This window comes from Rattus norvegicus, chromosome 17 (assembly GCF_021556685.1).
Source record: "Rattus norvegicus strain SHRSP/BbbUtx chromosome 17, alternate assembly SHRSP_T2T, whole genome shotgun sequence".
Lineage (NCBI taxonomy): Eukaryota > Metazoa > Chordata > Mammalia > Rodentia > Muridae > Rattus > Rattus norvegicus.
In genome coordinates, this window is record NC_141550.1 from 48,405,735 (window position 1) to 48,429,610 (window position 23,876).

Here is a 23,876-nt window from a genome sequence, read left to right on the forward strand (position 1 = left end):
CAAAGAAAATTATATGAAACAAAAAAAATATGCTACCTCGTTTTTACATTTAAGAGATACGAGTGTTAGAATTGCTAGTTAGAATTGCTAAAAGTCCAGCTCACCAGTAGAATGGTCTCACCATTAGAATGGTGCTTTGCATGTCCCTGGTTTCAATATCCAACATCATAAAATAGAAATAAGGGCTGGAGATCCGGTTCGGCGGTAGAATGCTTGACCACTATAAGATGTCCTGGATTCCACTCCCAGTACAATTAATCATCAATGACTACAATTGTCTCAAGTACCTCAGGACTGGGTTTGAGCCAGGAAGATCCACTTCCTGCGGATATCACCCAGTCTTTGAGCCCCGAATCAGGGTTAGATCGCGCCGTCGCAATTGTTCCCTCTCTACTTTTCAAATAAGGGCTTTAAATCTCCTGGAAACCCTAGAGTCAGCAGAGCCGGTCGCACACAACTTTCCAGCTCCGGGGCAGCTGACCGCTACAAAGACAGGAAGTGCGTCATCGGTCCTGAGGCCCGGCGCCAAATTAAGCCTTCCTTCCCTCTTTCTTAAAGAAGCTTTTCTCCGGGAATTATAAGATTATTGAGCTTCGATGACGCAAGACTGTCAAGCTTGGGCCCCCAAATCGCAGCCCCACTGTTGGAGGCTGAATTTGTAAGGGGCGCTGATGGGGCACGAAAACCGAAACAGTGGGACTGGAAGTGACTGCTAGTTCCCAGCCTGTATTCCTTACTAATTCCGCTGTCAAATCTGTCCCCACCGTTGACTCTAATTGACAGTGTAAAGAGAGAAGGCCGTTGACTCTAATTGACAGTGTAAAGAGAGAAGGGAGGCGGCAAAAACAAATTTGTTCGACTTTGGGTTTTGTTTTGTTTTGTTTTTCCTTCTCTCCTAAAGCCTCCTGAACTTCTCTTCTGCAATCTCACTTAAAGAACATCGATTCTCAACCTGTGGGCTACAACACTTTTGAAGATCCAGTGACTTTTTCACAGGGGTCCCATATCAGATAGCCTGCATATCAGATATTTACATTATGATTCGTAACAGTAGCAAAGTTAAAATTATGAAGTAACAGCAAGATAATTTTATGGTTATGGGGCGGGGGTCACCACAACTTGAGGAACTTTATTAAAGGGTCCCAGCATTAGGAAGGTTGAGAACCGCTGCTCTGGAAGAAGACAAGTATATAAGCAAGTAATTGTAGAGGAATTACTTGAATGTGAAATGAATTAAAATAAAAACATGTAATTCAGTTAGAGTAATAAATTCTATGTGTGTCTGGCAGGTAACTTAGAAACTGCCTTGCTGAAATGTAGGCTCCTCCTGGACCCACAAGGAAACTAAATCCATGTAAAAGCCTGTCATTTCTGCTTTTCTTTTGTATGTCTCTAAATCAGGTTCCTGCTCAACTCTGCATTTAGGTATGTTAATCATTTAAGTAGTTTCTGTCTAAAACTTGACGATACTCATCCTTCATCAAGGTTAAAGCCACAAAGATGAAAGTGACTCCAGCTTTTGCACTTCCTGTCCCAGATCCTGAAATGGCACCTGAAAGTCCTCAGTTATGGTCCTAACACATGGACAACAGAGTAAGAGGGCCAGCAAACAGATAATCCCATAAGGACACATGAGAGAGCGTTGCCTGGCTGATTGGAAAACAGTAAGCTGAACAGCCTGCTTTATAGCTAGAATGATGCAATTGTCTTTGTACCGATCATGGCTGGTTTTGATTCAAGAACTGTTTGTGCCAGTCATAACATAGTTCTTTTGTTAGGTGACCAGAAGAAGCACTTTCCCTCTGGCCTGCATAAAAATGGATGCCAGAGTACACTGAAGCATGTGGTATTAAAACGTTCTTGCATAAACTGAAACGTTATGACTGAGCAAGCAGCTGCAGTTGACATGTAGGTTCCTTAAGGTATTCTTGGAGTGCTTAAAGCAGATGGATTTTACACTAGATCAGTCCAGTGCACTGTGGCTAATAGTCCTTGCTCAGAGCAAATAAACCAACTATTGATACGTGAACTAAACAGCCCCAGCTCTCAATGTGATTGAAAATATTAAAAGAAGTGGCAATAATAAAGCTCTATTATTAATTTTAATGCTGCTTTTACAGTATTAAAACTACTTTGACATAGTGAGTTCCCAGACAGGCAAAATGATATAGCGAGACCGTGTCTAAAAAAATAAAAATAATAAAATAAAAAAAAGTTTAAGAAAAAAAAAACTACTTTAACAGTACTTCAAATGCTTAAGCAAACATTGTTCTGGAAAATTGTCTGCCAGATTGTGTTGTGATACCTGATGCATCTAAAGAATTGAGCAATTCTGAGTGACTAGAAAGTAGAATGTGCAGCAAAAAGTACCAGCACTTACTTTTCCTCTATCTCCAAAAGAGGAATCTAGGTAACATGATTAAATTCCCACCCAAAAAATGTTATTGTAACAGCTTTTTGAAAGACAGACTATAAGGAAGTAAGACTAGGAGTAAGTAAATCAGTAAGAGTCTGAAATAGAATCCTTAATGAAAATAGTATGAGTGGGGATCAAGGTAGTTACCACAGAACGAGAGAAGAGAGCAGATTACACATGTCAAAAGCTTACATTGATGTATTTGTGTCTTCGAAACAGACTGCCACATAGTTCAGTCTGACCTCAAACTCACAATTGAGCCCAGGATGGCCTTGAACTCCTGATGCCCCTGCCTCTACTTCCCAAATGTGGGAATGACAATTTATGTTATTAGTTGATTTTTAAATTTTATTAATTATCCCAAGTCTGTTCAATACAATCTGTGATAAAGGTTTGCTCTTGGGCTGTATATAGTGATCATGAACACAAGTCTCACATTCTCATGAATTTTATAATACAAAATAAAAATACTATTTGGGAAATTATATCTAAGAAAAATAAATCAAAATTATAAACAGAGGTACCAAATACAGATTTAGTCTGGAAAAATCATGTCATTGGTTACAGAGTTTAAAGCCTTTCAGACATCATAAGCAAATATAAAAAAGTAACAGTTTAATTATATAAATGCCTGATATACATCTACAATATTTTAATTATATAAATGCCTGGTATACATCTACAATATTTTAATTATATAAATGCCTGATATACATCTACAATATTTTAATTATATAAATACCTGATATATATCTACAATATTTTCACATTATTTCTTGTACCTTATGCCCTTGAACTACTTATTAATATGAATTTCTTTTTGATATCCTGGCCTCAAATTCAATGTGTAGCTAAAGATGATCCTAAATTGCTGCATATATCTCCCAAGTGCTGGGGTTACAGGTGATGTCACCATGCTCTGTGGCATTGAGGACTGAAACCGGGACTCTGAACACATTAAGGATGAACTCTATCAGCTGAACCACATCTTAAGCCTCTGTGTTTATTAGTTAACTTTTTCTAGAAATAGGGGATGGAGAGGTGACTCAACAGCTAAGACGATTTCTACTTGTGCCTAAGCCCTGGGTTTGAGTCTCACACCTACATAGCAGCTTACAGTCGCCTGTAACTCCAGTTCCAGGAGATCCCGTATCCTGGCTTTCTCCAGTGCCACACATTCACATGGTGCTCAGATGTTGATGCAGGCAAAGAACTCATACATGTAAAAAAAAAAAATAGTGAAATTAAAAAGAAAAAGTCTCATTTACAGTAAGCTTTACCATTCGGGTGCTCATCATTTTTTCCAACAGAACTTTTTCAGCCTGATGTGTGTGTAATCTCAACATTGAATATGTAAGAGAATGAAAATAGATCCTCATTCTGATCCTGTACAAAAACCAACCCTACATGAATCAGATCTCATTGGAGGACCTGAAACGCTGAAACTCTTAGAAGAAAAAGTAGGAGAAAAGCAAGAAATCTCTGAAGATGACTCCAGTCTTTCAGTAATTAAATATCAACAGTTAACAAATGGCATCTAAAGAAATTAAGAGCACTGACTGCTTTTTGAGAGGTCCTAAGTTCAATTCTTAGGACAGTGATGGTGTACTCATAAACATAAAATGAAACAAATAAATCTTTAAAAAAAAGAAAACATAAAGGAAGGAAGAATTTAAAATGTGTCTGTAGAGCAAAGGAAATAGTCAAGTAGAAAGCCTAGAATGGGAGGAAAAGATTATGATGAAGATTATAATGAAGATTAGATGGACCATATGATCCGGTTATACCACTGCTGAACATTATCCAAATGGCTCAGATAAACATAACACAGCGATAATTGAATATCAATGTTTATTACATCACTATTTAAAATAGCTGAATTCTGGAACTAAACTAGGTATCCATTCAACAGAGAAACAGGTTTGAAATGTGATAGATAGATAGATAGATAGATAGATAGATAGATAGATAGATAGATAGATAGATGGGAAAGAATTTTTCAGCTATAAAGAACAAAGTTATATCATTTAGGAAAATGAATATTATTGGTGATAATCACATTAAGCAAATGAATTCACATTCAGAAAGACAGATATTGCATGCTTTCATGTAGTTCCTAATATAGGTACATAAAATCACTTGTGCTTATGACACAAAAATAGAAACCTAAAGTGGTGGGTCTCAACCTGTGGGTTATGACCTTTTTGGGAGTCAAATGATTTCTTCACTGGACTCACATATCAGATATACTGCATATCAGATATTTATATTATGATTCATAACATCAAAGTTACAGCTATGAAGTAGCAATGAGAATAATTTTGTGACTGGAGTCACCACAACATGGTGTCTCTTTGTGTGTGTGAGCCACTGTGCTTAATTGTGTTTGCTTGCATGATCATGAGTGCTTTGCGAGGATGGATCTCACTCTGTAACCCAGGACTCCATGCTTGTCTGGAACTTGGAGCCGTAACTTGAAGTGATTCTTTCTCCTCAGCGTCCCACAAGCTGGGGTTATAGGAATGAGCTAACTTCTCTGCCTCTCAACTATCTCTCCTTAATAAATAAAGCCTTATGGTTCTGTTGAGGCCTCTTTTATATTTTCTTGCTACTGTAGTGATTATCGTTTTTAGGTGATGTTCGTTATTTGTGCTTGTTATGAAATCAATGTTCGTTATTTGTGCTTGTTATCAATATCAATTTTGAAAATTTAGTAGCTTTGCTAAATTTGTTAAGTATAAGTTGAAGATTAAATTATCTTGGATTTTCTATAAAAGTCATTCAGAATGGTCCTATTTATTTATACTTAATATTTTAATTAGAAAGTGTCATTAGGAAAGGTCATCCAGAGAGTGCCCCACCTGGGGATCCATCCCATATACTGACACCAAACCCAGACAATATTGCTGATCCAAGAAGTGCATGCTGACGAGAGCCTGATATAGCTGTCTCCTGAGGCTTGGTTAGATCCTTACAAACACAGAGACTAATGCTAGCAGCCAACCATTGAACTGAGAACGGAGTCCCCAGTGGAGGAGTTAGAGAACGGACTGAAGGAGCTGAAGGGGTTTGCAACCCCATAAGATCAACAATATCAACCAACCAGACCCCCACCCCAGTGCTCCTAGGGACTAAATTACCATCCCAAGAGTACATAGGGATGGACCTATGGCTGTAGCCATACATGTAGCAGAGTATGGCCTTGATGGGCATCAGTGGGAGGAGAAGCCCTTGGTCCTGTCAAGGCTTGATGCCCCAGTGTAGGGGAATGTCAGGGTGGGGAGGTGGGAGGGAGTGGGTGGGTGGATAGGGGAGAAAAAATGAGGAAGAAAGTAGAGCACTGCTAGTTCATAGCCATTTACATTTGGAATTTGAAATATATAATTTCACTATTTTTGGACAAAAATAAATGGTTAGGCATAAAAAATGAAAAAAAAGTGCAATTAGTAAATTTTAAAAAACATTTCCCTCACTTTTATTTCTCTTTTTCATTCAGTTTCTAAACAAACATTTTTTTATTCATTTCCCTAGGACTTCTTTGTGATGATACAGCAAATATAATTTTCCTTTTTCTTGACATCACAGAGATGTCAAACTATACAAGGACTCATTCTTTTGCTATCTTCCTTTAGTTGTCCTTGAAAAAAAAAATCACGTTTTGAAAGTCTCTTGGTGCTAGCGTCATCTTTCCTGGATAATGTAGCTACCACCACTGATCCGAGATGCCTCTCTTTACAACAAACAGAGACCATCACTAAAAACCCATCTGGATCGACAGCTCATGGAGGTCCCAGCCTCAAAAGATACATCTACATCATGTCTCCTGCATCTATGGCTCAGAGGACACGGAAGAAGAAGAGGCAAAAACAGATTGTAAGAACCAGAATCCAAGGAAGCCAACTGTGAACCAGTGCCTCCGAGAAGTGACTGCATAACAAGACTGAAATAATGCAATATCAATAGGCAATGTCAATATCATTAATTTGAAAGGGGATAAAATTTCACAGGGGGCCACACCAAACCAAAGAACTACTGGCAACTTCTGACTGCTGGGAAATAGAGAATTAGTCTCTTCCTGGGGTGAGCCCTCTTATTAGTTGTCCAATGCAGCTTTGAAACCTTGAAATCATATACACACAAACAACAATAAAAACAACTTAGCCAGTAGAATATATACGAATATATACATACATATATATGTGTGTGTGTGTATATATATATTGCTCGTGCACACCCACACACCTGAATATAGCAATAATAAAGAAAAAAGACTATCAGCTTGAGAGTGAGGGTAGGGGAAAAGACTGGAGGGAGGAAAAGGAGGAGGGAAAGTGATATAATTCTACTTCAGTTAAAAATTTTTCTTTTTAAAACTCTTTTTACGAAGCAACCACGAAGAGGAGGGGACAGATTGGAGGAAATAAAAGGAGGAGAGAAAGTGATGTGAGTCTACTTTTAAAAGTCTTTTTACGAAGCAACCACGAAATGGGGGTGGAGGATAGAGAGAAAGGGGGGGGGGAAGGCGAATCATAGAGTGTCGCTGGTGCCTAGAGAAGCCGGAAGTGCTCTGTGCCCCGCCCCCCGGGGTCGGACTTTCGACACTTTTGTGACTGCGGGGTGCTACGAGGTGCTGCGTTCGCGGGTGGGTTCGGGTTCCCTCCTGTTACGGTCCTCCCGCGGGGGCCGGCTGCTTGCGGGTGGTGGGGATGGGACAAAACCTCTTCCTCCGCGGCCTAATGGCTCCGGGAAAATAAAATCGGTGGCTACTTGGGCCGAGCGCCGGACAGGGCCTCGGGCGCCTCGCCTCAGGCCGGTTCCGGGTGTCTGGTCAGTCTCAGGGCGTTTGGCGATGGGATTCTCGGGTCTTGTACTTAAGCTTTGAAAATGGGAGACGTCACAGTTTTGCTTTTCCTGGAGACAAGGTCAGTTCCAAGGTCTTTATTCTGGGGTACTGGAAGAGAGCCAGAACTTTGAAATCGGGTTGCCTGGTCGAATGTGGCCTCTGCTACTTGGTGACTTCTCCCAGTCCCTTAACCTTTCGGTGTTCTGCTATTTTAGGGGATAATAATATCGTCTAACTTACTGGATTGTTGTGAGGAGTAAATGGCTTCATTTGTGCAGAGGTGCTTAAAATAGTACCAGGCACGGGGTAATCTGCACAGTGTTTTAAGATAGCTGTTATTATTACTGTTGCTATTTCTAACTAGGACAGCACTTTCTCTGCGTTGATTAGCCTTGGTACTGTCTGTTGTCTTTTGAATCTTAAAGCTATTTACCAGTTCTCTTTTAATGACTGACTTCTGTATTTTAGGAGGGGAAATAAAACATTCTGGAAAAGATCCTATCCCACAGCAAAGACTTTGTTTTGTGTAGTGTCTTGTGATGCTCAGACTCACAGAATTTTAAAATCTTGGGGATGCCTTTTTTTATTTTATTTTTATTTTTTTAGTGGGAGGAAGAGCTTGAGAAACAGGAGGAGCATCTAACAGTGAAGAAGGATAAGGACCCTGGTGTAAGCAGACATTGCTGTTTTGCTCGGTGCTGCGAACCTGCCAGCTTTCTGACCCTCAGCAAGAATCCTCACCAGCTTGAGAATCACATGGATGGTTGATAGATATGACTGATGATAGGTAGATCAGTGGTAGATTAGAGATCAATAGATCTGAAACCGAGTTCACACTAACATCCTTTGTTCTTTTTACAGGTGTTTAAAGCTAATATTGACCATATACAGTTGACCATTGTCATTGAGTTGATGCCCTTGGGATCTTTGAAAATCCTTTCATCTTCCTTCTTTTTCTTAAGAAATTTGGGTCTTTAACCTCCTCAGGGTGTACAGGGATCCCTGGAGCATTCTTTTGTCTATTTGTAACTTAACAAAAAACAAAAACAAAAACAAAAACCTTGTCTTTGGTTTACTTATTTGGCAAATGCTTGTGTTGGTAAACAATCTTCTGATCCTGTACCTTTGTACTCTGCCCAGTTAGTGAGACTCCAGATGGGAGGGCTGATGAAACGTGAGTGCATGAAATGATTGTTAAAAATGTATCAGTGTTCATTTTTCTCCCTACAGCTTCTCCCAACAGCACCACTCCCTTTCAGCCTCAGATCTACTCTTACCTCCCTTGGCCCCAACAAAATGCTTTGGACTGTACTCAGGAAAGAAAGAAGATAGGATTTTGTCTACTATTTAAAATTACATTAGTAAAGGTTTAAATGTAAGTCAGAGAGAAACTTCATTTCACCTGTAATAGTAGGCCCACCATTCAGCCATAAACTTTTAATCGTCTTCAGTCATGACTTACCTGCCTTTCCCCTTTTCTTCCCTTTCCTCCATCTGTCCCCATCTACCTCCCTTTTCCTTTCTTTTCCTGCTTTTCTTCCCCTTTCTTCCTTTCATTCTTTTTACAGAAAACTAGAGGCCAAGACATCAAATCCTTTCATCTGTAGGCACAGCAGTGTTATAAAGTAGGAACTTTAATTTAGACATACTATCGTGAGCCAAATTGACAGTAATTCCTTAATATTGCATTCATACTTTCCTGATTGACCCACAGGTATCTTTTTATAGTTAAAACATACTATATTTAAACTACGTAGTATGTATAGAGTCGCTGTCCCTTGATAGTCCACCTTCCCTTTGCTTTCTCTTTAAAAGTAACATTTATTTGTGGGAGAACTTGGTTTTCATTATTCTCACATCAGTTGCTTTATTCTACTGATACTTTGAAAGGAAAATCTTATCTTTAGCTTCTTAGTTCTCAAATTTGGTTGCACTTTGGATCACACAGTAAGTTCTCAGATACAGAAGCCTGTGACCCACTGGTTCAGTTCACCTTGGCTACTCAACTATTAGGAGGCTTTAAAAGTTTCCCAGTGGTTCTGTTGCATAGTATAACTTTAATACTTTTAATTTGTTTTTGTGTTTTTACCTGTACATGAGTTCATGAATCTAGAGGCTTGATTAAATTTAGGTTTACTTTTTGAATAAAATATTATTTCAAATCTCTTATGACAGCTAATTAGGAAGTATTTTCTGATTCTTTGTAACACTTGATAAAATATTTACTCAGGTGTGATGGTTCACAATAGTACTATCAGCTCTTGGGAGGTGAGGCAGGATTGCCAAAAGGAAAAAGAAAAAACAAAATTAATGAGTCAAGGTTACTGAACTTCCATCACCTGTGTTATCCCATAAATCATAGAAAATTGGACTGAGAAATAGAAATTCAAGTGGGCATGGACTTGGAACTGTCTTTCCCTTAATAATTCTAGCCTTTACCTGTTCTGATGTTCACTGAGTAAAGACAGATGAGCTGCTCTCTCAGTGTACCCATAGAACTTTGCAGTCAGTCCTAATTTGAATCCTTCAGATTCAAAGGAATCAGATCTTCTGTCCCTTTTAGTGAGCCCAGGTCTCACAGCTTCTAGGAAGCTGAAAACGGAGGCACTTACTTAATATGTGACATTTCCAAGGCATGCATCTGATAGTGATAGGGAAAGATTATTTGTAAATGTTGTCTTATCACAGTGGCCATGCTCTTACTCAGGTGGGATTCTCAGCCAGCCTTCTCTGGCATGGATTATGCCAACTTCAGCTCCCTGAAGAGGCACATTGGGACAGCCACTGATTGCCTATTTAGCACTTACAGCTTTTGAGGTTCCACAGTGAAGGAAAAGGAAAGTGCTTCTTTTACTCATTCTGTCTGGGTCAGAGGTCTCCAGTCTGTCTGCCCGTCCATCTGCTGTCCATTGTCCACCTGTGGAAGTAAGCCTGCCATGCCTGCCTATGCACTCTGGAGGCAGCCTTTGTCCTTTCCTCCTTACCAGGTGACTCTTCTCTCTGCTCTGAGTTTTCTGCAAGCTTGTAACACCGAGATGTATCAGCCGGTTTTCCAGTTTTGAAGTTTACATTTGTGTGTGTGTGTATTGTATGTTTGTGTTCCGATATTTGTGCATGTGTGCACACTGGTATGTGCACACATGTATGAACATGGAAGCCAGAGATCAGTATTGAATGTCTTCTTCTATTGCTTTCCACCTTTATTTTTATTTATTTATGTTTTTTGAGACAGGGTTTCTCACTGAACCTAGAGCTCACCAGTTGTACCCAACTGGCTGTCCAACAAACACTAAGGATTCTTTGATCTATTCAGCCCAAGTACTAGAATTACAGATGCATGCACCACATGGTGTTTGCCATGGTTGCTGAGGACCTGAGCTCAGGCCCTCAAGTTTGTGTAGCAGGCACTTTACTGACTAAGCTGAATTCCTAGCCCCTACATTTGGACTCTTACAGTAGTGGTTTATAGTTCCCAAGGTGACATTTAGCAACTCTGGAGTTGTTTGATGCTATTGTCACCTAGTACACAGAGACCAGGAGTGCTGCTAAACAGTCTAGTAATTGTCAGATAGTCCCTCTTTTTTATACCATACAGGTAACCTCATTTAAAATGGCTGAACTTGAGAAAGATGGCCTTGGAATAAATTTTAGAAAAAAAGGCATTTGCGTCTATTCAGTCTTTTCTCTTATACAGTAACAAATTTATTCTGTTTCTACTAGAAATACCTGAGAAATAGAAAAACAAGGTGAGAACCACTGTTTTCAAGAAACTCAAAATCCAGGGGGATAGACAATTATTTATTTATAGTTTTAGTACATAGCCTGAATTGCTTTAGATTTCACTATGTAGACCAGTCTGGCATTGAACATGCAGCTGTCCTCCTGTCTCTGTCTGACCAGTGCTTGGATTACAAGTATACTCCATCAAGCCTGGCTGACAGGTTTTATTTGACATTCCCAAAGTTCCGGCAGGGGACATGCGTAGAAACTAGTGCTAGTTTGAATGGAAACATACTTGTTCTGGTTAGGAATTTTAGATCACTGCCTATTCAAAGCTTGGGAGGATAGGATAGAAAAGTGTGTGTGTCCATGCGTTTGTGTGTGTTTACTAGGCTGTAAACTAATGCTAATAGCTATGAGGATAGAGACACAGCAGATCTAAGAGACATTCCGGGGTAGAACAGATTGGAGTTGCTGATCCATATTGAAACTGAGTGAAAAGAGCAATTACATGATTATGAGGATGTCTATGGGTAGAACTGCTGCATGTAGAGAATGCTGCAATGGGAAGGTGGGAGACAGCACGAGAATTAGTTTTGTTTGAAGCATATTATATTTGTTTGTAAAATTTCCACTTAAAACTATATGGGCAGCAAATCAGGATAGGGAGCAAGAGTCTTTAAGAAATAGGAGCTAAATAAAATCTTACAAGTGACTCAAGAATATGGGGTGTGGGGTCAAGAACAGAATGCTAGAGCCCACTCTTACTTAAAAGGAAACAGGCCAGTAAACTTAATGTTAATGTACTACTTTATTAGTTGACATTAATATACTACTCACCACATGCTAACCACTGTTCTCAGTGCTCACAACATTTCTATCTGTTGTCTCTAACCTGTTTACATATGAGGAAATCAAGGCACAGAGATGTGTGACTTACCAAGGTTACCCATTTGGCTGTAGCCAAACCAGAATTGAGACCAGGAATCTTAGCTTGGGGGTCTACATACCTAATCAGACTGAAGGAGGGCATTGAAGAAAAAAAAAGGAGCCAACAGAAGAAAAGAGGTCCCATAACCCAGGGACAAGAGAGTTTCTAGACACAAACAGTAACTTCAGGCTGGTTACCTGAGCAGCCATGGAACGGAGGAACTGAAAGAAGCTTTTTTGGCTATTAAGACGTTTGATCTACATCTGTGTTGAAACCTTCCAGAAAGAAAACTAGAGCTGGGGTCTGGAGGGCTTTGGTCTTGAAGGGGTAGCAGACTAGATGAGTGGGATCATTTCTTCATGGAGATTTCTCTATGATGCTAGCTTGACAATTACACAAGTTTAGTCTGCATGCACCTCATTGCTACCTTACACTAGTACACATTGTTTTCCTAAGCAAACTGCATTTTTCATATACTTTTGGTCTCTATGGATTTGAATAAGCAGGGAACACTAGTCATGCTACAGCCTGAATGCTATCCTGTTTGGAATTTCTTTTGCTAAATTACTCTATTATTTTTTAATTCACTCTCAAGTTCTCTTGGCAAGGACAGAATACAGCCAGATTCTTTGCCAGGATCAAACATGAACAGATTTTCTCTAGTTTCTGAGAGGGTCCATAGTCTCTGAAATTCCACCAACTAGGCCTCCACTGCTCACATATTTCTGGCGTTCTGGAATTCCAAACTCCCACCACAATGGTCTGTTAAGCTTTACTTGTATCCATAGGGTACCCTTCACTTGCAAATTGTTCTCTTCACAAACCAGTCCATAGTTGTAAGAAACACATGGTCAAGTTTATCACAGCAGTGGCCTCTGCTCTGGACTAGTTACATTAGTTACTTTCTTGTGATGACAGAATACCAACAGAAGCAAACAAAAGAAGAGTTTATTTTGGTTGACAGTTTGAGGATACAGTCCAACATAGAGGCAGCTACTCGCATTCTGTTAACTGAGGAAGCAGAGAGGAGCGCTAGTGCCCCACTTGCTTTCTTTTTGGTTGGGACCGGAACCTGTGGAAACATGCCACCCGCAGTCATGGTGGATCTTCAGTCTTACGTTCAGTCTCTCCAAAACACCCTGACAGACATGTCAGACAAGTCCCCCAAGATGGTAGAGAGACGTTTGAGCATGGGGATCTCCTCAGCTGCTCCCTAGCAGTTTCTTTGGGGTCCTAAGCCTAGGAGGAGGGAAACATTTGTAACTACAGTGGCTTATAGTTATCTCCACCTCTCAGTATTTTGCAGAAATACAACTCACAACTACATTGAAACAGGAGAACTGCTTGGTTCGGGATGGCTAGAGAATCAAGGGAAAGCACAACCCTGGACTCACACTCTGCAGAGGACCAGATGGAGCTACTGGTCATAAAGGTGGAACAAGAAGAGGTCTCCCCATTGGCAGAGGAGACCAGTTGGCTGGGCAGTCCTGGGCCTGACCGCTCCCGCCAGCGCTTCCGTGCTTTCCGCTACCCAGACGCAGCAGGGCCCCGGCAGGCGCTGAGCCGGCTCCGCGAGCTATGCAGACAGTGGCTGCGGCCAGACATGCACAGCAAGGAGCAGATCCTGGAGCTGCTGGTGCTGGAGCAGTTCCTGACCATCCTGCCAGGGGAGCTGCAGGCCTGGGTGCGCGAGCAGCACCCCGACAGCGGAGAGGAGGTGGTGGCACTGCTGGAGTACTTGGACAGGCAGCTGGATGAGACCCCTCCACAGGTAGAAGGAACAGGTTCAGACCCATAATGCCCTGTGCCTTTCAGAAACCTCAAGCAAGATCCAAGGAAGGCATTGCTTAGAGCCCTCAAAGTCTCATCCTGTGCTGGGAACCTGAGGCAACCAGTGAACTGACCCAGGGTTGGGCCCTTCAGAATAGTTAATCGCACAAAGAAAAATAAAAGGACTGTGGAAGAACTCAGTCCTAGTGAGGCTGGGGTACAATGTGTCGAGCAGAGTGGAGGAAGGTTATATATGTATGTCTTACTCATGTGTTGAGTTCTTACTTACACAAGGACAGGTTTGAGCACTGTGGCAATAGGCACAAACGACTTTGTAGTTGTTTTATTGGCTTGTCACATGTAACAATATCTGCAGCTTGCTGGTAGTTCTGTGGTGCTTATACCATGTTTGTATAGTTCCAGTTGACAGTGGCGGGGAATTCTATGGTTTTCTTAGAATCTAGAATCTAAAGGGGTTGTTTTTGGGTTTGGGATTTTGTCTTTTTCCTATCCAGATTTATGGATAAAATTTGTTTAAACCTCTGGTAAAAGCAGGCCAGGTTTAACTTCCATCTTCTGGCCTGTTTCAGCAGACAATTTCCTCTCTTCATTCCTTAGTGCTTTTGTATCAAGAGAACTCATGGCCTTCTAACCAGTGACCAAGACCAAAGTTCTGCACTTGGGAATTATTTCCTGTCTTCTTTAACAGTGAAAATTCGCCACAGTTCTCTGAACTTTATTCTCTATAAATGACGTGGAAGGGCTGAACAGAAGAGAAAGGAAACTGACTTTTTGATCTAGAATCAAGCCTGCATCCAGCAGGACAGGCCATGCCTTCCTTAATGGGTTTCATGAATCTTACTGGTTTCACCCACTCAGTAGACTACACTAGAAATACCGTCCTCAGTTTTCTGATAAGAAATTTGCAGGTGATGGATTTAAATCACCAATTTCCTAAAGTGGTTCATAAATCTATGTGTGTATAGTAAGCTTTGCTGTTTAGTAGCATGATTTTGGATAAGCTTCTCCCTTATGAAGTAATTGTTTATATTAAATGAGTACATATTTGTAGGATTTGGACACAGTGCCAAGCTGATAGAAAGTACTTTAGAAATGTCTAATAAATAGATGGAAAATAAAAATAAATGAATGACTTCTAGGTTCCAGATGATGACGATGGGCAGGAACTCCTTTGTTCCAAGGCAGTACTGTTGACATCAGCTCAAGGCTCAGAAAGTAGCCAGATGGAGTCCATGGAGCCTTTGCTTAAACAGGAATCTTTGGGATCCCTGCCCTCAGAAGTTAGAGGTTAGTATTACTAGGCTTTATGGGTGTTTTTGTTTGTCCCCCCCTTTTGTGGTGATGAATGTGGCGAATCCAGGACTTGACATATGCTAATAAAGTACTTTTGCATATCTTCAGAGGGGTCTGGTAGCAATCAGGTATTTGGAAAGGAAGACATTCTATAAACTTGTATTTACATAAATTTATTAGTCAAGTTTTTAAACCTGGGTTTTACAATGCAAGAAGGCTGATGCTATTGTGAGTCTCATCCAGAGCTTCTTTTTGTTGTAGTCACCCAGGCAGGGCATTGTGGAGAAGATGGAGTGACAGCTACCAGGCTCACATCAGAGCTGCAGGTGAGGAAGAGCTGTTCTCCCTCCTTAACATTGTAGTCTAGTACTGTGCTTCTCCCCACCCATCTCTATCCCTGTCCTAAATTCTCCAACCAGTTCCTAGTTGGGATTCAATTTCTTTATCCATCTCAAGGTTTGTTTACTGTTTAACTTCAAATAGCATTTAAAAAATTATTTAATACTATTCTATGTGCATTGGTATGAGGGTGTCAGATCCCTTGGATCTGTGAGCTGCCATGTGGGTGCCGGAAATTGAACCCAGATCCTCTGAAAGAACAGGCAGTGCTCTTAACCACTGAGCCATCTCTCCAGCCCCTCACACATTCTTGAGGCCCACCATTTGGGGGTGGGATAGAAAGGCTGTGAGCTTGCAGCCCAAGCATTCCCTATTCCATCTATTTGGTGGAATTTTATTCTTTTAGGGGCTGCTGAAAATGGAAGATGTAGCCCCAGGCCTTTCCCCGAGATGGACAGAGCAGGATTCATCTCAGATGAACCTCTACAAAGATGAAATGCAGGAGAACTCTGGCAGCCTGGTTTCCCTGGGTAAGACTGATGGGTACTAATTTCTTCTCAGGCTTCTTGCTATGTTTTATATAATAGAACCCACTTCCCCTGTTAGGCTGTTAGAAGCTGTTGGGTTCATTATGTTTGAAATTATAAACACACTTTGAAACATTGTTATTGACTAGCTCCTTACTGCTTGTAATTGTGGTTCTTTGTCTCTGTCTTAGTTAGGGTTTCTATTGCTATGACAAAACACTATAACCCGAGCAACTTGGAGAAGAAAGGGTTTGTTTCAACTTAACAGTTCCATATCATAGTCCACCATCAAAGGAAGTCAAGACGGAGCTCAAAGCAGGAGCCTAGAGGTAGAAACAAGCTACAGAAGAGTACTGCATACTGGCTTGCTCCTGATAGCCTAATCACTTTGTTTTCTTGTGTACTCCAGAGACACCTGCTCAGGACTGGCTTTGCCACAATGAGCTAGGTCTTCCCACATTGACTGTTAATCAAGGAAATGGCCCCACAAATTTGCCTACAGGCCTGTCTAATAGAGGAATCTTCTCATTTAAGGTTCCTTCCCAGAAGAGTCTAGGTTTGTGTCAAGTTGACAAGAACCAGTAGCACACACTCCGAGTGTTGTAGTGACAGTGAACAGGATAAAGCACAGAGTCTCCTGTATTGTTCTGGCTCAGAGGAAATACCAGGGAATACTGAGAGTGCATATGTTGAGGGTGCATATCTCACAGGGACAGCACACTTGCTGAGCATGCATGAAATTATGGTTTCAATGAACTGCAAGAAAAATTTTCTCCTTTCCCTTCGCGTTCCTATCCATGACTAGTAAAAAGACTGAGGAGCCTATCCACAAGAAATGGGTTGTTGAATCACAGTGTGAGAGTTAGAAGCAACATTAGACACCAGCTATAGGCCCTGACCCTAAAGGCAAGGCCACAGAAGGTTATCAGACTTGTCAAATGTCACATGCTTGGTAGCATGTGAGGGCCTCCAGTTTTTCTCAGAGAACTGATCTGTTCTGGTGTACCTGCCACTGCCAGGGCACAGTTTACCATAACTACCTTTGTCTTTGTCTTAGTTAGAGTTTCTGTTGCTGCAACAAAACACCATGACCAAAAAGCAAGTTAGGAAGAAAGGGTCTATTTAGCTTACACATCTACATTGCTGTTCATCACTGAAGGAAGTCAGGACAGGAACTCAAACAGAGCAAGATACTGGAGGCAAGAACTTGTGCAGAAGCTATGGAGAGGTGGGGATCAGGGAGTCCTGCTTACTGGCTTGCTTTCCACGGCTTATCTCAGCCTGCTTTCTTATAGAACTCAGGACCACCAGCCCAGGGATGGCACGACTCACAGTAGGCTAGGCAATTCCCCAGCAATCACAAATTGGGAAAATGACTTACAGCTGGATCTCATGGAGGCATCTCCTCAACTGAGGCTCCTTTCTCTCTGATGACACACAAACACATCCTTATTGAGCTCCAGCCTTTCCTTTCTGATTCATTCCCAAGATATAACATTAAAATCATTGTCTTGGTTAGGGTTTTACTGCCGTGAGCAGACCCATGACCAAGGACAACATTTAATTGGGGCTGGCTTACAGCTTTGTTAGTTGAGGCCATTATCATCAAGATGGGAGCATGTCAGTATCCAGGAAGACATGGTGCAGGAGAAGCTGAGAGTTCTACCTCGTCATCTGAAGACCGCTCCTACATGGTTAGGAGGAGGGTCTCAAAGCCTACACCCACAGACATACTTCCTCCCAAAAGGCCACATCTGTTCCAACAAGGCTACACCTCCAAAAAGTGCCACTCCCTGGGCCAAGCATATTTAAACCTCCACTTGCATGAATAACTTTAAAAATCCCAGTTTTTTAAAATCCAAGCACATTAAACTAAAAGTCCAGAGGACTAGAGAGATGGCTCAGCAGTTAAGAGCACTGGCTGCTTTTCCAGAGGTCCTTGATTCAATTTTCAGTAACCACATGTTGGCTTACAACCATCTGTAATGTGATCTGATGCCCTCTTCTGGAATGGAGGTGTACATGCAGATACATGTACATAAATACATTTTAAAAAATAAAATTAAAAGTCCAAAGTCTTTCAGCTGTGGGCACCAATAAAAATCAAAATTAAATTAAATACTTCCAAGAGGGAAGAATCAGGGCACTGAAACCATTTGCACCAAGCAAAACCAAACCAACATTATAAATAACTCAACATCCAATTATCTGGGATTCACTCCAAAGGGATCCCAGAGTCACTTCTCTGGTTCTGCCCTCTGCATCACACACATCTTCTAGACTCTTGCTGTCTCCATTCCACTGCTGCTGCTTTCTTGGTGATTATCCCATGGTATTGACATCTCCAAAATGCTAGACTCTTCTGTTGCAATTAGGCTGCACTTTTACAAATAGCCTCTCATAGGCTCTCTTCATGGTGCCAAGCTTCAAATTCTTTGCATGACCCCTTCAGTCCTGGGCCTTCATTGCTACCAAGTCTGCACCTTCACCAATGGCCTCTCACAATGTCAGCTATTCTCCATGACCCCTTCATGCCTTCAAAACCAGTACCACCTGAATGACTTACATATTACCATGTCTAGCTGCTAGCAATATGTACAACCTCGACCACCTCTGGAACATACCTTCTAAGTGCTAATTCTCAGAAAACACTTCCCAGAAGATTTCACCGCAGTGATGCTGGCCTATCCTTAATCACTGCTAATTTCTTACCTACAGCTAACCAGCATCAACTGTCCCAGTAAAACAAAGGTTTCACTTCAGTGGTGCTGGTCTCTTGTTAATTGTGGCTGACTCTTAAACCCCAGCTGACCAGATTGACAGACTCTTAATTCAAAATGCCCATCACACTGAGCTCTCAACACTCAATGGCTTTTCTAACTCAAAATTCTTCCATAATCCTCCCAAAAACATGGTTAGGTCTGTCACAACAGTACCCCATAAACCTACTACCAACTTATCTTAGGGTTTCTATTGCTGCAATGAAACACGATGACCAAAAAGCAAGTTGGGAAGGAAAGGGTTTACTCAGCCTACAATTTCACATTACTGTTCATCACCAAAGTAAGTTAGGACAGGAACTTAAACAGTTTAAGATTCTGAAGGCAAGAGCTGATACAGAAGCCATGGACAAATGCTGCTTACTCAGGCTTGCTTCCCTTGGCTTGCTCAGCTTGCTCAGCCTACTTTCTTATAGAATCCAGGGATAGAAACACCCACCATGGGATAGGCCCTCCTCAAGTGATCACTAATTGAGCAAATGTCATATAGCTGGATCACCTGGAGGCATTTCCTTTACTAAGGCTGTTTCCTCTGATGGCTCTAGCTTGTGTCAAGTTGCCACAAAACCAACTAGTACAGTCTTTATCACAAATAGATGTGAACACTGCAGAAATCCTTTCACTTGTCCTGTTTTCTGTTTCTTCCTCTGTTCAGTCCTTCTCACATTTGTTCTAGTTTGTTTTCTATTGATGTAATAAATACTGTATGACCCAAATACTATGACTCTTTGAGGGAGTAAAGGGTTCATTTTTATCCCACAGTCTTTCATTGAGGGAAGTCGGAGCAAGACAACTCAAACAGGAAGCTGAGGGCAGGGACTGAGGCAGAGACCATTGAGAAATGCTGCTAACTGGCTTACTCCCTTACTTTCTTCTACAATCAGGACTACCTGCCTAGGAATGGCACCACTGATAATATACTGGGCTCTCCCGCATCAGTTATTAGACAAGAAAATACCCCATAGACTTGCCACAGACCAATCAGATGGAGGTGGTTCCTCAATTAAAATACCCTTATAAAACTAAGTGTCAAATTGACAAAAAGTCACCAACACAAGTTAGTTGATCCTTGTCAAATATATCCATTATTAAACCATAACCTTTCCTTTCTTGTTTATACCCAAGAACTTATGTTAATATTCTAATATAAAACAGTATAATTAAAAAAAAAACAACACTCCACACTTTAAAATTCAGAATCTTTTTTAAGTTTTGGTTCTTGTGAAATTAAGAACAAGTCAAGGACTAGAGAGATGGCTCAGAGGTCAAAAACACTGGCTGCACTTACAGAGGTCCTGAGTTCAATTCCCAGCAACCACATGGCGCTTATAACCATCTGTGATGAAGTCTGGTGCCCTCTTCTGGCCAGCAGGCATACATGCAAGCAGAATACTGTATACATAATAAATAAATCTTATAAATAAATAAATCTTTTCTTTTTGTTTGTTTGGTTTTTTTTGTTTTGTTTTGGGTTTTTTTTGGTTCTTTTTTTCAGAGCTGGGGACCGAACCCAGGGCCTTGCGCTTCCTAGGCAAGCGCTCTACCACTGAGCTAAATCCCCAACCCCTCATAATAAATAAATCTTTAAGGAGCTGGAGAGATGTCTCAGTGGTTAAGAGCTCTGACTACTCTTCCACAGGTACTGAGTTCAATTACATGGTGGCTCACAAACATCTGTAATGGGATCCAACACACTCTTCTGGTGTGTGTCTGAAGATAGCTACTGTGTACTCATATAAATAAAAACAGATAAATCCTAAAGAACAAGTCAAATGATTTTCTCCAACAGGAAAGCACCAGGGCATAAAAACAATCACATTTAGGCAAAGCCAAAGTCTAGCAGTATAGCTTCAAATCTTGTAGATCAGCATTCAAGATCTGTGATTCACTAATGAAGTTCTGGCCTCCAAAGGGCTTAGCTCTATTTCTCTCCAGCAGAGAAAGTGAAGTATTTAACCTTGGGTACATGTCTTTGTCTTTGTATTATTACACCTTTGGGGTCCCCTACAACCACCACTGTGTATACACAGGAATCCTTAGTTCTCACCACTTTCTCTCACTCCCACTATTCCTGGTTATGCCCTTCTTCCAACAACCCCATTTTTGCTTCCATACCTCTGTAGCTATTCTGTTATCCTCATTTTTCTCCCATTCTAATATCTGCACTTAAAAGCCTAACCTTGCTGAACATACAGACCTTTGTAATTATTTTCTCTATGATATTCATCACAGTGCTCCTATGCAAAGCATAATTAACAATTGTTGGCATTTGTGTTTTCAGATGAGAACATGCAAACTAAGGTTAGGGACTTGCCTCCAGCTGAAGAAAACACAGAACAAAAGCCTGAGCAGACAGTGTGCTTCCTGGGTGAAGACACTGTCCAGATTCCTACAGGTACAGAAGCCAGTGAGCAGGAAGGCAAGTTACAGACAACACAGAAGAATGCCACGGGAAACAGGCGGTTCTACTGCCGTGAATGTGGGAAGAGCTTTGCTCAGAGTTCAGGCCTAAGTAAACACAAAAGAATCCACACTGGATTGAAACCCTATGAATGTGAGGAGTGTGGCAAAGCCTTCATTGGGAGCTCAGCTCTCATTATTCATCAGAGAGTTCACACTGGTGAGAAGCCATATGAGTGTGAAGAATGTGGTAAGGCCTTCAGTCACAGCTCAGATCTCATCAAGCACCAGAGAACCCACACTGGAGAAAAGCCCTACGAGTGTGATGACTGTGGGAAAACCTTCACTCAGAGCTGCAGCCTCCTTGAACATCACAGAATTCACACTGGGGAGAAGCCATACCAGTGCAACATGTGTCCCAAAGCCTTTAGGCGTAGCTCACATCTCCTGAGACATCAGAGGACCCACACTGGGGATAAAGATTTTTTTGTTCCAGAACCTTACTGGGAAAGTCAGAGTAGGGTGGAAAGCCATTGGGAAAATATTGAGACTCCTGTGTCTTATCAATGCAATGATTGTGAGAGAAGTTTCAGTAGGATTACAAGCCTTATTGAACACCAAAAAGTACACACTGGTGAGAAGCCCTTTGAATGCCAGACCTGTGGAAAAGGCTTCACCCGACCTTCATACCTTATTCAACATCAGAGAAGACACACGGGGAAGAAAACTTCTGTCACAGTGACCCCTGCTGTACATTCCGAAGTTGGTGTTCAACTGTCATTGAACTGAAGCCGCTCTGGAGCTCTTAATGACTGCAGAAGTCATAGGCTAGGGCTCTATTTAATAATGTACATCCTCAGATATTAGGAATCTGACTAAGACTTATTATCTTCTACATTCTAGAAGGTGACTATAAAAAAAAACTTATTTCATAGGAGAGTTGTCTGCAAGAGTTCTAACCTATTGGAATTAAATGGGCTTCCTGACTGTCAAATTGCCTTCCCTTGGCCTGCACTTCCTGTCTCTTGAGGGAAAGGTTATGCTTTTTTTGGGAGGGGTGGGGGTGGGGGAAGTTACTCTGACCCTTCTTTAGGCTAATGAGCCCTTCACGTGTGGTCAGACTTGGAACTCTTATGTCCTGCTTTGTGCCTTGTATACAGGTGCTAACAAACATTTATTAAATATACTGGTGAGATTTCCTACATAGCTCTGAAAACCCATTATCTGGAAATTCTCACCAAGGCCATTTGTATATCTTTGAAAAAAAAAGATAATGTTTTAGATTGAATCAATGTAGTACTGCTTTGTTTTTGTTTTTTGCCAAGTACCCCAACTTGGCAGGGAAGAGGTGAAGGTGAGGTTATTGTGCTAGAATTCTTTAACTCTTTACCTAATTTAGGAATTCTGTGAGAGTGCCTTAAATAGCTTTCTTAGCATTAAGTCATTGTGAATGTGCCACCCATGGAATTCCACTAATATTTTTTTCCTGTTAATTTTGTTACTCTTGAGAGAACAGAAAAGAAAAGAAAAAGTTAAAAAAAAAAAACTTTCCTACTCATGTAGTGTGAAAATCAGTTTCAGAATAAAGTGATCAATGTCTAAGGCTCAGCCTCTTGGTTCTCTCTTGGGTGGTTATCTAGGGCCTACCTGAGAGCTCTTACATCCTCTTATGTCATAACCACTGTGCTAACATATTTAGTCCATATGGTCCATATATAGCAGAGTTACTCAAGGATCTGGTATGTGTGGGGCAAGAGTTGGCAGGAACTTCACTACTGAATAAGCAGCTGGTCTCTTGACCTGCTGTATTTCACGCTGTTCAGTACAGGGAGAGGGGTTTCATAAGTTACACTCCATAAGCAGTGCTACTGCTAGCTTGCTGTGTCTTTGTATGCCCAGCTTCCCAAGGAAGAACAATCAGCAGATGTTTACCTATCTCTTACTGTACTGCTGAGGAATTAAGTATGTGAACACTCTGGCTTGGCTCTCAGTCTTTTATTTAAGAGAATTTTAGTAGTCTCACTTAATTCCAGCACTTGATAAGCAGAGGCAGGCAGATTTCTGAGTTCAGGGTTCACCTGAAATACACAGCAAGTTCCAGGAGATTCAGGGCTATGCAAAGAAACCCTGTCTGAAAACGAAAACAAAAATCATTTCAGTGGAGTGCTGAGGAGATGGCTCAAAAGTTAAAAGTGCTTGTTCTTGGAGATGAACCATGTTCAATTTTCAGTACCCACACAGTACCTTGAAACCATCCATAACCCAGTTCCAGGGGATCCAACACCCTCTTCCAACCCCAGAGAGCACCACACACTTGGTGCACAGACATACATTAGAGCAAAACACTCATAAATAAATCTAAACATCTTTTAAAAGAGAGTTTCAGGAGCATGGCATTTAATGTTCTACTTTTCTCAAAGGTTCTCCTGTAACACATATTGATAATAAGCTGCACAAAGCCTATCCCCGCTAAGTTCACACTTTGGCAAGTCAATGCTTTCACACTACATATTTAAAATTGCTTGCTTTTGGATCCAAAATGTGTTGACTAAATCACCTGTAACCAATGCCATTACACACAGTAATTACTTTATGTTCATTCTCAGTAAGTCCCCCTTGGACCCTCTGCAGATCACCACCCCCCCTTTTTTAATGTAGGACTTTTTAAAAATATTGTATTTTATGTGGATTTAAAAAAGAAAAAACAATTAGACAACATTATAACATGACCCCAGCCAGTGCTAAAACAAGTTTATTGTCTCCAAGTTTGCTTTTATATCATTCTAGGAACATGCAAAGAATAGGGTCAGTCCTGAAGCATAAACAAAGTCAAGGA

The 23,876-nt window shown here is 41.1% G+C and overlaps 1 protein-coding gene and 1 long non-coding RNA gene across 17 annotated transcripts in view; one reads left to right on the plus strand and one right to left on the minus strand.

Moving 5' to 3' along the window:
• The window catches only part of LOC120097923 (uncharacterized), a 29,817-nt gene extending 29,330 nt beyond the window's left edge, over positions 1 to 487 (minus strand). For 2 of the 3 annotated variants that reach the window (XR_015641675.1, XR_015641676.1), the window contains exon 1: positions 122 to 487. This is a non-coding gene — a long non-coding RNA (uncharacterized LOC120097923). Of the gene's footprint in view, positions 1 to 104 lie in introns of all 3 variants that reach the window. The other variant, XR_015641674.1, reaches the window with a different exon arrangement.
• Positions 488 to 7,016: 6,529 nt separating this feature from the next.
• On the plus strand, positions 7,017 to 22,642 carry Zkscan3 (zinc finger with KRAB and SCAN domains 3). Of its 14 annotated transcripts, none has more exons than NM_001440269.1 (8): positions 7,017 to 7,338; positions 7,866 to 7,928; positions 8,490 to 8,634; positions 13,207 to 13,681; positions 14,841 to 14,988; positions 15,256 to 15,320; positions 15,740 to 15,863; positions 20,922 to 22,642. In NM_001440269.1, exons 4-8 carry the CDS (start codon positions 13,265 to 13,267, stop codon positions 21,827 to 21,829), a joined length of 1,662 nt encoding a protein of 553 aa, NP_001427198.1. In that variant the 5' UTR covers positions 7,017 to 7,338; positions 7,866 to 7,928; positions 8,490 to 8,634; positions 13,207 to 13,264; the 3' UTR covers positions 21,830 to 22,642. The 14 variants fall into 14 exon arrangements, with proteins under 14 accessions (NP_001427198.1, XP_087446794.1, XP_087446797.1 ...); XM_087590668.1 differs by having other exon boundaries at positions 7,017 to 7,058; XM_087590671.1 differs by lacking the exon at positions 15,740 to 15,863.
• Positions 22,643 to 23,876: the final 1,234 nt, after the last annotated feature.

Bases quoted from the DNA above. Each gene is read 5' to 3' on its own strand.
- Zkscan3 (NM_001440269.1), top strand. From the start codon at position 13,265: ATGGCTAGAGAATCAAGGGAAAGCACAACCCTGGACTCACACTCTGCA. The intron at 14,989-15,255 runs GTTAGTATTACT...TTTTTGTTGTAG, and splicing joins CCTGCCCTCAGAAGTTAGAG to TCACCCAGGCAGGGCATTGT. The intron at 15,321-15,739 runs GTGAGGAAGAGC...TTATTCTTTTAG, and splicing joins GGCTCACATCAGAGCTGCAG to GGGCTGCTGAAAATGGAAGA.